We start from the raw sequence: 15,136 nt of genomic DNA on the forward strand, positions 1-15,136 counted from the left end.
ACATGTTTCAGGCGTTTAACTTCATTTTGATATATTTTAATGTTACACAACTGAATTATAATACTGCACTAGCTGTTTGACAAACTTTTAGCTTGCAATAGCACACATTAGCATCTTAAATGCTAAGCATTAAAGTTATTTTAGCTAATCAGTAATGGCATTAGTTGTTTAAGTCCACAATGCTCCACTCTTCTCCACAATGGTAACCCACTGTAATTTAAATTATTCTAATAATTCCAACATAATTGAATATTAAACACTATTAAACACAGTCAAGTTTCCTGCTTTCCCATCATATTAAAACTACATAAAATAACTCTCTTGATTTAGCCGTATGCAAAGCATGCTGGGAACTAACAAGCGCCGCCCAGTTTCAGTTAATGCAACACAAATCATTCAAGTAATCTCAACACAAACAGATTAAGTAAACTTCAATTTGACTTATATTTAAAGGGTTAGTTCAACCAAAAATGAAATTGATGTCATAAATGACTCACCCTAATGTCGTTCCACACCCGTAAGACCTCCGTTCATCATCGGAACACAGTTTAAGATATTTTATATTTTAGTCCCAGAGCATAATGCAGTCAATGCACACTTTACTGTCCATGTCCAGAAAGGGAATAAAAACATCATCAAAGTAGTCCATATGTGACATCAGTTGGTTGATTAGAGTCTCTTGAAGCATCGAAAATACATTTTGTTCCAAAAATATCAAAAACTGCGATTTTATTTAGCATTGTCTTCTCCTCCATGTGCCTCCAAAAAGAATCAAACGGTTAATGAATCAGTGAATCGATCAATGATTCGAATCGCCAATGTCACGTGATTTCACCAGTTCTGAAGCGCCAAAATTAGGACAAAATGTATAGGAATTGTGTTGCTTTAGCTCATTTTAATTGAGCAATTTGAACAAGAAGTAAAAATATTTTTTTCTCAGTGTTGCATCGGCATCACGCACATACATCGTGGTGCTCGTGTGAACAGCGTCGGCCAAAAGTGAGTCGGCACTCTGACGTAGAACCCAGAAGTACTGAACTTTTTCACTAACTCCGCAGTGTTGGAGACTGGCACAGGCGAGAAGAAATAGTAATAAATGGTTAGTTTTATGTGTACAAAAAGTATTCTCATCATCTCATAACATTAAAGTTGAACCACTGGAGTCATATGAACTATTTTAAATCCTTTCTGGACCTAAAACGCTTAAACTGCTGTCTATAAAGGGGTCAGAAAGCTCTCGGATTTCATAAAAAATATCTTTATTTGTGTTTCGAAGATCTCACAGGTGAGGTGAGGGTGAGGAATTAATGACATGAATTTGGGTTGAACTAACCCTTTAAACTCATTGAATGTCTTTGGGATGTGCTGGAGGAGGCTTTACAGTGCTGGATTTTTGCATTGTCAATGCAAAATCTTGACCAAAAATGTACGCACCATTTATGATATTATTTCCATCATGATCATACATTTTTGGTCAAGATCTTGAAAAGCTGATGAAATGAAAAGCTACAGACTCCATCAATTAGGGTTAGAAGAACTATTGCCAAACATATAACATGCTACATAAAAATCACTGCAATAATGATCCAATCATTGACTCATGAAGCATTTGCCCGTTTAAATCCAAAGCCATCTTTTAGTGGGGCTGGGCTGTGTAAATCAAATATGTACCAAATGACTTTTAATGTGGCATGTCGCATAGCATTTTTCTTTTTAGTGTGGATAGACACATTGGTCACACTTTATATTAGATGTCTTAGCTACTATGCACTTATATTAAAAAAAAAGAGGCTGTTGTTAAGGTGGGATACAGGTAATTATGGATACGGGATCCTGTTGAATCGGCGTCGGGCTGTCGGTGAAAGAGAGAACTCTGATTGGCTGTTCAGCTTAGCAAACAAGTCAGTGCACTAGAATAAAAGTGAAAGGGATGAACGCAAGCAAAGAAGTCAGGACGGTACAGACAAAATGCCATGAGCATTCAATGCACTAATATTTTCATAACACCATGAGCCGACTGGGATGAATAAAGTGATCTGCGTGAATGATATAAAGAATGGTAAGCAAGCACTGCTTTGTTTATGGTTTGTATATCTGCAGTCTTAGTTTATCTTTTTAAATGATGAAAAATAGACTTTATACCTGCTGATATAGACAGATATTTACTTACACGCAGGCGCAGAACGCATGTGACAGTCCCCTTTAGTCCTTTTGGTGTGTTTTAGTGCAGCTCTTTTGGCCGAGACGAGACGCATCCGTCGAGACACAACAACACAGTCAGCTTTCGTCGCCGCTGGTTCTTTGGTGACGGTTTGGTGTGTCCCAGCCTTAAGTTTAGGACAGGTTTAGTGGTATGCATAGGTTAAGAGTCAACAGTGTAATTATTGATGCAATTACAGAAATTAATTACAGCTGTAATTACATGGAGTTTAAATATATATATATATATATATATATATATATATATATATATATATATATATATATATATATATATATATATATATATATATATATATATATATATATATATGAGTACAATATAAAAGCACACAATACACAATAAGTGCATTGCATCAAATGATTACTTTAAATGTCAGCACATAAAATACACTTAATAAAAAGCGAGACCGACACATTTCTTCAAGTATGAGTATGATTAAATGTAAGCATTGTGGTCGACCGAATCCTCCCAGGCACGCCTTGGACCCAAATCTAGATCAAATAGTTTCATGAAGAGTACATATTTATTTTACAATGTTTCTTTTCCGTATTAGATTAGTATATAACTCTAGTAATTAGATTATTGCTTTTAGGTTATTCAGCATATTATTGGCAAGTATTGTTATAATCAGGTTAAATTCACGAGCGCATAATCCTTGTCTTTAAATCTGTGATGTAAACTACAAGAATGAGTGTTTAACAGCTTGATTACATTTCCTAAAGATGTCCTGCCTGTGCGGTCTAAGACTTGTTAAGGTCCAGATATTCCAAGTATTTAAGCTAATTATGATTATAAATATGAATAATAATAGGAGGAGGTTTATTTAAAGTTTGACAAGGCTGGATATTGCAGTACAAAACCCTGACATGTGTCAAACATTTACATATACTCAGAAACAACCATTATATACCCAGTTTAAAAAGAGCTAAAAAATACAAAAATCACACAATTCTGACATAATATTATCATTAACATATAGTATAATTTAATATTAAATCAACAATGATTTCTTCAAACATAAGCTATCTATTTTAGCATATCAGTTGGTATAGTAAAAGAATTATACTGTGAACTCAAACATGTATCCAGATCTCATGATGAAATGATGAATGATCTGTGGATCTGTACAGCGAATGCTCGGCTTTATGCGCAGGTTATTTGTGTTCCAGCGGAGCCGGTGAGGTTGTGATGAATGCGTCTCATTTTAACGCGGTACTGTAAACGGCGGCTGACATCATGCAGCATGTGTCGCCATGACACCCATCAATCAAAGTCAGATCCGCGATATATGCCACTTTTCTAACACACGGCATTACAAAAGTTAGTATGCGTTTAAGATTCACTTTGCATTGCAACATTTTGGATATATTACTTACGGTCCTTTTCTGTTCATGTAGGACTATGTTAATTTCATGCACAAATTCTCATCAATATAAAGGGTGCGGCAATAGAAAAACAGCTTTGTCAAAGTTTGCTGCAGATATTTACAGTAAACGTCTGTCTATCTATACAAATCTGGTAGCACTTTATTTTACAGTCCTGTTCCCCATGTGCACACTGTGTACTTATTATAGTAATTGCAATACATGGGTAATAACTTTGTCCTAATCCTGTCCTACCCCTAAACCTAACCATATAGCCATAACTACAACAACCCCTAGTTACCTTATATTACCAGTTCTACAAGCACACATACTGTAAAATTAAGTGCAAACACATCATTATTTTTAGTAAACTGCATTAGTTCAATAGTCTGAGACCACTATAAAAAAAATATTCGGCCCCACTTTATATAGGTGGCCTTAAGTAATATGTACTTACATCAAAAAATAAGTACAATGTACTTACTGTGTTCAAATTCTATTGCAAAACATCTTTGCTGATATTGAGGTGGGATACGGGTAGAGTTAGGGACAGGTGTGGTGGTGTGGGTCAGTTTAACGGTAGGTTAGGTGTAAGGGAAGTGACAACTGTGTAATTACAAATGTAACTACAGAAATTAATTACAGATGTAATTACATGCAGGTATTTTTAAAAATGTAAGTACAATGTAAAAACATGTAAGTACACAATAAGTGCATTGTACCAAATGATTAATTACAATGTTAGTACATAGTAGTTAAGGCTACCTAATATAAAGTGGGTCCAAATATTCTATTTTGCATTTTTTTTATTGCAAATTATTGCAATACAATTTCAATTTACAGCTCAGTTTAAATCGTAATCTTGATTATTCTTAGTTTTAATATTTTTGTATTAATGTGCAAAAGGAGTTTGGATAAATAATGTCGCAAATTTGACAGAAAAAGTCACATAGTGTCCTAGAAATAGTGCAGAATATTTGTGATTGTACAAAACATTATGATTGTATTTTTGTCATGTTTTTTTTTAAAGAAACAATATATCATACTCTTGATTATTCTTAGTTTTAATATTTGATATTTCTAATGTAAGCGAGAACAGCTGATATAATGTACAAAGAATTTTAGATGATTAATGTCGTAAATATGTCAAAAAATGTCCCATATTTAATTAGCATCCTAGAAATAGTGTAGAATGTGACATTTGTTTTTGTTCAAAACATTTTTTAATTACTACAATATATCAAAATCGTGATTATTATTATTACAATATATCAAAATCTTGATTATTATTATTACAATATATCAAAATCGTGATTATTGTTATTACAATATATCAAAATTAAACAATATATCAAAATCTTTATTATTCTTAGTTTTAATATTTTATATTTCTAATGTAAGCAAGAACATCTGACATAATGTACAAAGAATTTTGAATGATTAATATCGCAAATTTGTCCGAAAAATCCTAGAAAAATGTCCTAGAAATAGTGCAGAATGAGAAATTTTTTTTTTTTTGTCACATTGTTAAAAACTTTGTTTTAAACATTGCTTAATAGATTTTGAATACCAGATTATTGTGGTTTTGAAACTTTAGACCCCACTGTGAATATAAATACTGTTTACGATGCTTTATAATTATTTTACTGTTTTTTACTGATCAGGTGGTGGCAATAGATGTGGATATGGCTTTTTTCGAGCCTAAGATGAGAGACATACTTGAGCAGAACTGCACCAGTGACAATGACTGCAACTTCTTCGACTGCATCTCCAAGTGTGACAGAACGAAAAACAGATGTGGGCCAAAGCGCCAAAACAGTAATCTTCAGGTGGGTGAGCGTCCTGTTCTATTCTGCACTGCAATTCTTTAAGAACAAGCATCGATTATTCTATATTTAAACATGTAATAATAATCCTTCGGGGTTATGTGGTTAGCAGTGATAGGGTGCTGACCTGTTCTGAAAGAGAAAAGAAAATGACTTTGTTTTTGAAACTGTCACACAGGAATACCACTAAAATAGCCGGAGGAGACGATCATTCTTCAGCTGTAAACACTGCCAAGAAAAATGCAGGGAATGTTAATAGTTCATGATAACGCTGAAGGGAATCAGATAGCGCCGTCATTACTGCTCTAAAACACAATGGGGGTTAACAACGCCGACCGAACAAAGGAAGCACCTTTGATTACGAGCGAGTCACAGATCTTCATCAGCTGCGGGCGATGGCTAAACTACACCACATTTCTGTAGCAAATCTGGATTCAAAAATGACGGCTCCATTCACACCACACGCCAACAATTCAGATCTCCCATCATTGTTTTGTGCGGCTTTTCACATGCTTTTTTTAAAAGTAATATGTCTTTTTTGGTATGTGTAAAACGCACTACCCTGGCATGTGCACAGAGACAACACAAGTCATTACTGTTTAAAAAAAAGCATACAAAATATAAAGTTCAGTCATCAAATAATAATAAAAATAAATTATAGACAGACACTGTAAATGTGGCCCCTTATTATAAGAAACATTAGTTCACTTGGTAACACTTTAGTTAACATTAGCGAACACATGATGTGTTCCTGTATTTGTTAATCTTGTTAACATTAGTTGATAAAAAATACAGCTGCTCATTGTTTGTTCATGTTATTTCACAGTGCATTAACTAATGTTAAAAAATACAACTTTTGATTTTAATAATGTATAAGTAAATGTTAAAATGAACAAACAGATTAATAAATACTGTAGAATTGCAGTTCATTATTAGTTCATGTTAATTAATGAAACTTTTTAAGTGTTACATTACCTTAGTTAACATTACCAATGGAAAACACATTTTTTTTTATCTTAGTTAATTTCAACGTTTACAAATACATAATTCAAAAATGAATGTTGTATCAGTTAATATTAAAGGACCTGAAGTAACACAAGCTAATAATAAGCAATTGTGTTTTATTAACTATCGTTTACAAAGATTAGTAAATCCTGTAACAAATGTATTGCTTATTGTTAGTTAATGCAATAATTAACATTAACTAAGGATAAAAGTGCTAAAGCTCCAAAATGACTATTTACACTAAAATAGCAAAAAGAACAAAACTGTGTGTCTGTGTCTCATTTGGACTATTTTGAAGGCTGGGGGGTTCCTGAATATTCCCTAATGCTTAATATTAATAAATGTGCAAATAAAGAAGTATTTCAAATAAAGTTATAGTGTATATATATATAGCCTAATCATCTGAAAGCTGATAAGCTTTCCATTGATGTATGGTTTGTTAGAATAGGACAATATTTGGCCGAGATACAACTATTTTTTTGTCCTAAATTTGGAATTTGAGGGTGCAAAAAAAAGAAAGAAAATTTTGAGAAAATCGCCTTTAAAGTTGTCCAAATGAAGTCCTTAGCAATGTATACTACTACTAATAATATTTTGTATATATATTTTATCAGTAGGAAATTTACAAAATATCTTCATGGATGATTTTTATTTAATATCCTAATGATTTTTGGCATAAAAGAGAAATCTATAATTATGTCCCATACTAATGACTTTCTGGTTTTCTGCTTTGCCTTTTTTTAGACATTGATTTTATCTCACATCCAATTATTTTTTCTTGGCGCAGCGTGCGGACTCTTTTGAAATGCTTGTTAATAGGAGGCATTAAAACATGTTCAATATCACTATTAGTAAGAATAGTATGATCTTAAAATATCAATCTTTAAAATGCAAGATATTTAAAGTGTACCAAAGTATACTTGCAGTAGTTCCACTCTAGCACAATTAATGAAGTGTCTTCAGTCGGACCTCAGCATTATTTCTGTATAACTAAAGCACATTAAATACAACGTTAGTTGTTCTAATAATCAGACTTTAAGTATAGCAAAAGTACAATTGCAGGATATTTATACATACATATGTAAATGTATTAGTATATGTATAAATCCTGAAAAATATTTTTTAAATATTTTTTTATATTTATATTTTTTAATATTAATATTAATCATAAATGTTTGTTGAGCATATATATCAAATCCTCATATGAGAAGTATTTCTGAAGGATTATACCAAAGACTGGAGTAATGATGCTGAAAATCAGCTTTGATCACAGGAATAAATTAGTTTACAGTATATTTAAATATATTTTGGATCGAATAAATGCAGCTTTGGTGCACAGAAGAGACTTTTATAAAAACATTAAAACTATAAAAACTATCAAAAAACTTTTGAGCGTAGAAATCACAGATTATATAAGGCTCGGATCGGAAATTGTTCATCTAAAATTCAGTCATTTTGTTTTGATCCGAGTCAAACATACAACAGTACAGGAACTTACAAAAATACTTGAGTTGATATTTGTGATGAGATTATGAGAAGCAGACGACAATAAATAGAGTAGAATTAGGTGTAGGGTGAATTCAGGTTGATTGGGACACTTTTTCCAATTTATCTCAATAGCCAAAAGTGTCCCAATCTCCCTGAATTCACCCGAACTATTTTTCCGAATCCCGCCCACCGCCATTACAGGCAAATGCCGGTTTAAATTCTCCATACGATACTTTGCCACAGTCACGCAACGTCTTTCATCTGTTCATCTGGGCTGGTTCGTAGTCAACACCTGCTGTCAGTGCCAACTCCCCTTAAGGAGAACAAGCTAACCGCATGAAACCAAGTCCAGCTCCGGGCCGCAGGTGGCTGAGACAGAGCCCATCTCTCCGTTCCCGATCACTTAACGCAACCCTTGGTGACCTCTACCTTCCCATTGTATGGCCTGCCATTCAGAACAATGAGGGCTTTGTAACGTTCAGGCTGTCGGGTCAAGGAGACCATCGCATTTTGCGCTCCGGTCCCTTTCAAACGGCACGCATAGCGAGTATAGCTGATGATTGCTCCGGAGATGATGAAATGAGACCAGGATGGCGCTAATGGCTGCGTCCCTCATCCATAGCCGTGGTTTTCCCTTTGGGGTCGATACCTGTCATGCTTCCCTTTCTGTCTCTCTGCAGGTGATCTGTGAGAAGATCTTCAGGCCGTGGTTTTCTCCCACAATGCTGGAAGCTAAAGCGGGGCTCCGCCTGCAGGTGGCGCTGCAGCAGGCCGTGCAGGAGTGCGTGGAGATCGACGGCGGGGAGGACGGAGGGCGCAGGCGGGCCGTGAAGCAGCAGCTACGGGATCTCCTAATGGAGCTCGCTCGGGAGGACACGGGACACCGGGGGGAAGGCCAGGAACACAAGATGGGACACGTCCATACGGCACTTAATTTCTAAATAAACTCCAGAAAGAGCAGATTCAGTCATGTGCAATTCTGGAGAAAATCTCAGATGACTATTATAAGGCCAGTTCACACTGCACCGACAGATTACAACACGTCCCTTCTCAGACATTCCACGAACAGATCGCAGACTCCAGACCGGAAAAAAAACAAAAAACTAAAGCGCTACAACCAACCAGAGCAACGAAGGTGAAGCAGAGCTTGTTGACAGATTAAACATTCACCGTATCCGGTCGGCTAAACTCCGAACACATCTTCCCTTTTTAAGAATGACTTCAGTGCCGTTCTTTGTTCTTTTCTTTCTAAAAGAGAAAAGCTTAACTCCAAGTCTTCCAGAGTCGCGGTCAAAGCTGATTCGAAAGACCGTCGCCGTTCGCCAGTTTCTGTGTTTACTAGAAGCACGCAAACGCAACTCGGCTGTCGTCATTATGGCCCCGCCCACCGACTCTATACACTATGTGATTGGCCCGGCAAGAGTTAGGCGATTACAGCTCAGAAGGGTATTGAGAGTTGCTAGACGACACTCGTGGGCAGATTAGATTTGCTGCCGCTAGGGTGCGTCTAGATTTCTAGGCTAGTCATGAAGGGCAAAATTAGCTGAATAGATCAAAACCACAATTTGTACCAGACTGCGCAGGAGACAGCACGCAAATATTGAGTTCTCTTCAAGTCTTACAGTTAAGCGGTCAAATTCACACAAAAACTGTCAACATGTCCGAGTATACGAGCAAACATAGTAGTTTATGCCTTCAGTAAAATCTAAACAGTCTTGTGTAGTATGTACTCTATTACTGCTGTCTGTGTTTTAATGTTAGTCAAACAACAAACAACACAGAGATCACTCACTGCTCATGACTGAATAGCTTTTGTAACTTCAATAATGATTCATCTTTATTTAATTTATAGTGAAGATTATAATATGCAATATTATTTTATATTTGATTACTTTATTCAATTTCTGTATCTGAAAACTACTGTCAGATACCTGAAAAACACTGTGTATTTTATATGCATTTTTGCTCTATTGTATGTATTTGTGCTTCCTTGTAGTTTGATTATGTTATTTTCTGTACTTTTATTTGACAGTTGTCCTAATTCCCCTGAATATTACACATACTGAACAGCACCGAAACCATGATAAAACCTGAACCGTGAATAATTTGAACCGTTACACCCCTAATCGTTGATGCAACAAAACCCGACGAAGTGTCAGTTGGGCGGCGTCTGTCGGTGCCGTGTGAATTGGCCTGCAGTCGAGATTACTTTGTTCAGCTGTTTTCCAACAGTCCGGTTCATTAGCATATTTGCTTACTTCTGTTAAAACTTCTGTAGTTCACTCAAAAATGAAAGTGTCATCAATTTCTCACGCTCATGTGTTTTCATATCTTCTGTAACACACAAAAGAAGATGTTTTGAGAAATCATTCAACTGTTTGTCCATAAGTCAACGCTACGTTCACACTGCAGGTAAATGTGGCCCAAATCTGATTTTTGTTTTGTTGCTCACATGCAAAAGTAAAGTGTACCTGAAAACCATACCATTTACAAATCACCAATTACAAAACGACTCGAGTAAAAGTCTTAGATAGACGAGTGCTATGACGATATATAGGCCTATGGAATGGACAAAATAAAAAGTCTATTGTTTCATATTATGCTCTATCATTTATTTCGTGGTGTCACAAAATACATTGTGTACGGTAATACTTGTTCATCATTTGGATGACTGCGATCTTATACGCCACCGCGAGGATGCAGGCAGAAACGAGAATAACACATGGTGAGTGAAGAGGAGACAGAACCGGGTGGCTCCGAGCAGAAATCTGTGTTCGTTTATCACAATGCATCAGCGCAGTAGCTCAATATAATGATACACACTCGAGGGTCTGAAATAGCTTGAATGTCCAAAATCACAAGCCTTAAAACACATACATGACAAAAGACGCCAGTGAAGTGATCTGGCTTCAGGGCCGCATGCATGAGGTGCCATGTTTTCTATATTGATGTTACTTAATGGTGTAAAATCCCTTGAATGTTCGAACTGGCAAGCTTTAATCAGACACAATTGACAAACTTTCGGTAAGACTCTGTCTGCGTGTTGACTCTGTGTTTGAGTTCACCAGTAGTGCTCGCTGCAGATCATCTGGAGCTCAAGGGTGGAGCTTAACTTTTAATTGGTGGCGATATGGGGTAATGGGTAGGGTAAGGGTGTGGTTTGGGGATGTAGCTCCACCCATCATGCTCTGCAGTGAGTAGCCTCTTGTCTGTGTTGCTTCCATGCAACTGAATGGACGGGGCGGAGTCACGTGACAACATACGCAGTAGTATGTTTAAAAGGGCAACGCATTAATATGATTGTGGCGAGGTGAACGAGCAAGAGACATGGGAGGAGCGAGGGAACCCGGGGACGTGATTGCGAAGGAGCGTCACCTGCGAGCCACACCAGTCTCCAGTCCTCTCATGAGGGAGCTCGGAGGCATTTAAGGGTGAGCGGCACCAGTCAAGGACGAGAGAGGACCAGGCCTGGATTTTACGTTGAGTGTTGTTTATGTTTTGTTATGTGTGTGCGGGCAGTCGTCCGTGAGGGGCTGCCCGCGGTTTACTTTCGTTTTGTGTGTTTATTCAATAAAAGTTGTTGAATGTTCGCCAGTTCCCGCCTCCTTCCTTCCCATCTAAGAACCTTATTACAATGATTAAAAGCCGAAATAACCAACATGGGACAATTACATCGGTCAGAGCTTCTGAATTTCAGTTTCGATCACTTTTTGGTTAATCGTACAGGTCTACGTCACAAATGCTAAAAATAAATCACAGAGTAAAATGTTAGATTAGGCTTTTACCCGCAGCACTCTATATAACAGAGACTCGCGAAGATCGAACCATTTAAATGAGACAATGTCGGATTGGAAGATGAGACTCTGATTGGTTTATTGTACGTTACGCCCCAAACACACCCGTTACTCATTAAGAGACGAGGGACCATGTGCCGAGCACGGCAACCGTTTTTTTCCATCGTTAAACTAGCAAAAGTAGATTTGGCGCACCTGCACTTCAGACCATGCGCAGAGATGGTTAAAATAGTGCCCTAAGGCTAGCAGTGTGAACGTATTCAATGTCATCCAAAACATGCTTTCTTTGAGTTTCATTGCATAGACAAATATTTTTTAATATGTTCTATAGAAGAAAGAAATGTATAGAGGTTTGTGATGACAGATTGTATTTTTAGGGGTGAACTGTCCCTTTAAGGGTGCTATGCCTCTTCTTAGCTAACAAAAATATGGTCTAAGAACATTTTGCTAGCGTTCACATTAAGTTAAGAAAACGTTGTTTCCGAAAAAAATTTTGTTTTGTTTTTGGTAACACTTTCTATGAAGCCCATGCTTATAATGATTATAATCCCATTTATACTTATTTATAAGTATTACTATTTTATAAATATATTTATAAAGACTCATTAAGACCTACTGCATTATAAGAATAGTTACACATATTATTTTTAAAATTACTTATGTCATGCATTTGCTTTTTCAGTGCACATGATCATAATCCATTATACACTGATATATAAGTATTAATTAATCAGTTTTATGGTTCCATGAATCAATTTATAAAGATGCAGCCTGGCAATACTATAATGTTATTATATTATAGTGACTTTTTTGTAATTCAGGTTTCTGTCAAAAAAAAAAGTGAATATACTGTTATTAATAGCTGTGTTGTGTTCTTATAAATACTTATTGTGAGTACTAATACAGTTACTAACCTCTATAAATGCATAATTTATGGCTTTAAAGGTGGGGTAAGTGCTATCTGGTAACCGTTGTTGATATTTCAAATCACCAAAACAAACACGCCCCTACCCCTAAAAGAGCCCTGGCAATATTTTGATAGCTCCGCCCCACACATATGAAACCCAGGCAACGACTATGGCCGAATCTGTGTGTTACTAATCCAGGTCGAATATTCAATGAATAAGTCACCCTTTCCATCACAAACCGTTCTCATGAAGAACTCTATATTACACAAGCACGACAGTCCAGCTAACGACATATTACAATTATGACCAGATTAGAGTTATAGCGATCACAAAACACGAACCGTTCTCATGAACAACTCGATAACGTCAGTATACAAGCTTGGTAGTCCAGCTAACGACATATTACAATTATGACCAGATTAGAGTTATAGCGATCACAAAACACGAACCGTTCTCATGAACAACTCGATAACGTCAGTATACAAGCTTGGTAGTCCAGCTAACGACATATTACAATTATGACCAGATGGGTTATATAGATGAAAAGAGGAAACAAACATATATTAGGAGTATAGTATCTTACCTGTCGGGACACATTTTGTGAGCTGACGCTTGAAACAGTGAGGAGATTTAGCTGCTCCATACGGTGTGGAAATGAACGGGTCTTTATCATCGCTGAAGTGAGCCACAATACGATCACGAATGGACAAACAAGCGAACATGACACACGAGCATACAGGGAGTGCAGAATTATTAGGCAAATGAGTATTTTGACCACATCATCCTCGTTATGCATGTTGTCTTACTCCAAGCTGTATAGGCTGGAAAGCCTACTACCAATTAAGCATATTAGGTGATGTGCATCTCTGTAATGAGAAGGGGTGTGGTCTAATGACATCAACACCCTATATCAGGTGTGCATAATTATTAGGCAACTTCCTTTCCTTTGGCAAAATGGGTCAAAAGAAGGACTTGACAGGCTCAGAAAAGTCAAAAATAGTGAGATATATTGCAGAGGGATGCAGCAGTCTTAAAATAGCCAAGCTTCTGAAGCGTGATCATCGAACAATCAAGCGTTTCATTCAAAATAGTCAACAGGGTCGCAAGAAGCGTGTGGAAAAACCAAGGCGCAAAATAACTGCCCATGAACTGAGAAAAGTCAAGCGTGCAGCTGCCAAGATGCCACTTGCCACCAGTTTGGCCATATTTCAGAGCTGCAACATCACTGGAGTGCCCAAAAGCACAAGGTGTGCAATACTCAGAGACATGGCCAAGGTAAGAAAGGCAGAAAGTCGACCACCTCTGAAGAAGACACAAGCTGAACAAGCTGAAACGTCAAGACTGGGCCAAGAAATATCTCAAGACTGATTTTTCTAAGGTTTTATGGACTGATGAAATGAGAGTGAGTCTTGATGGGCCAGATGGATGGGCCCGTGGCTGGATTGGTTAAGGGCAGAGAGCTCCAGTCCGACTCAGACGCCAGCAAGGTGGAGGTGGAGTACTGGTTTGGGCTGGTATCATCAAAGATGAGCTTGTGGGGCCTTTTCGGGTTGAGGATGGAGTCAAGCTCAACTCCCAGTCCTACTGCCAGTTTCTGGAAGACACCTTCTTCAAGCAGTGGTACAGGAAGAACTCTGCATCCTTCAAGAAAAACATGATTTTCATGCAGGACAATGCTCCATCACACGTGTCCAAGTACTCCACAGCGTGGCTGGCAAGAAAGGGTATAAAAGAAGAAAAACTAATGATATGGCCTCCTTGTTCACCTTATCTGAACCCCATTGAGAACCTGTGGTCCATCATCAAATGTGCGATTTACAAGGAGGGAAAACAGTACACCTCTCTGAACAGTGTCTGGGAGGCTGTGGTTGCTGCTGCACGCAATGTTGATGGTGAACAGATCAAAACACTGACAGAATCCATGGATGGCAGGCTTTTGAGTATATTGGTCACTGATTTGTTTTTGTTTGGTTTTTGAATGTCAGAAATGTATATTTGTGAATCTTGAGATGTTATATTGGTTTCACTTGTAAAAATAAATAATTGAAATGGGTATAAATTTGTTTTTTGTTAAGTTGCCTAATAATTATGCACAGTAATAGTCACCTGCACACACAGATATCCCCCTAAAATAGCTAAAACCAAAAACTAAAAACTAAAACTTCCCAAAATATTCAGCTTTGATATTAATGAGTTGTTTGTGTTCATTGAGAACATGGTTGTTGTTCAATAATAAAATGAATCCTCAAAAATACAACTTGCCTAATAATTCTGCACTCCCTGTATTCAAGCAAAAGCAGCATATATTAGGATAGTTCTTGGCTAATGTCTGTCCTGTGTGACTCGTGTGTTTTGAATAATGATGTGCACTGGGCCTCTCTTCTCACCATAGACACGCCCCTTACCTGCTGATTGGCTACAAGTTTGTTATTCCACTCGGCCCGAGTCCTTTTTCTAAAACGGTTTTGAAATAACACTTACCCCACCTTTAAGTGCACACATAGGATGCATCTTTTTTTATGTTAGA

At 37.0% G+C, this 15,136-nt stretch overlaps 1 protein-coding gene across 1 annotated transcript in view; it reads left to right on the forward strand.

Moving 5' to 3' along the window:
- Window positions 1–11,496, forward strand: part of dipk1c (divergent protein kinase domain 1C) — a 34,064-nt gene extending 22,568 nt beyond the window's left edge. Inside the window, exons 3-4 of the mRNA XM_067435052.1 lie at window positions 5,253–5,417; window positions 8,588–11,496. Coding sequence (XP_067291153.1) covers window positions 5,253–5,417; window positions 8,588–8,848 — 426 coding nt within the window. The 3' untranslated portion in view covers window positions 8,849–11,496. The remainder of the gene's footprint in view (window positions 1–5,252; window positions 5,418–8,587) is intronic.
- The last annotated feature ends 3,640 nt before the right edge of the window (window positions 11,497–15,136 follow it).

The sequence above is a fragment of the Pseudorasbora parva genome, chromosome 24 (assembly GCF_024679245.1).
Source record: "Pseudorasbora parva isolate DD20220531a chromosome 24, ASM2467924v1, whole genome shotgun sequence".
NCBI lineage: Eukaryota > Metazoa > Chordata > Actinopteri > Cypriniformes > Gobionidae > Pseudorasbora > Pseudorasbora parva.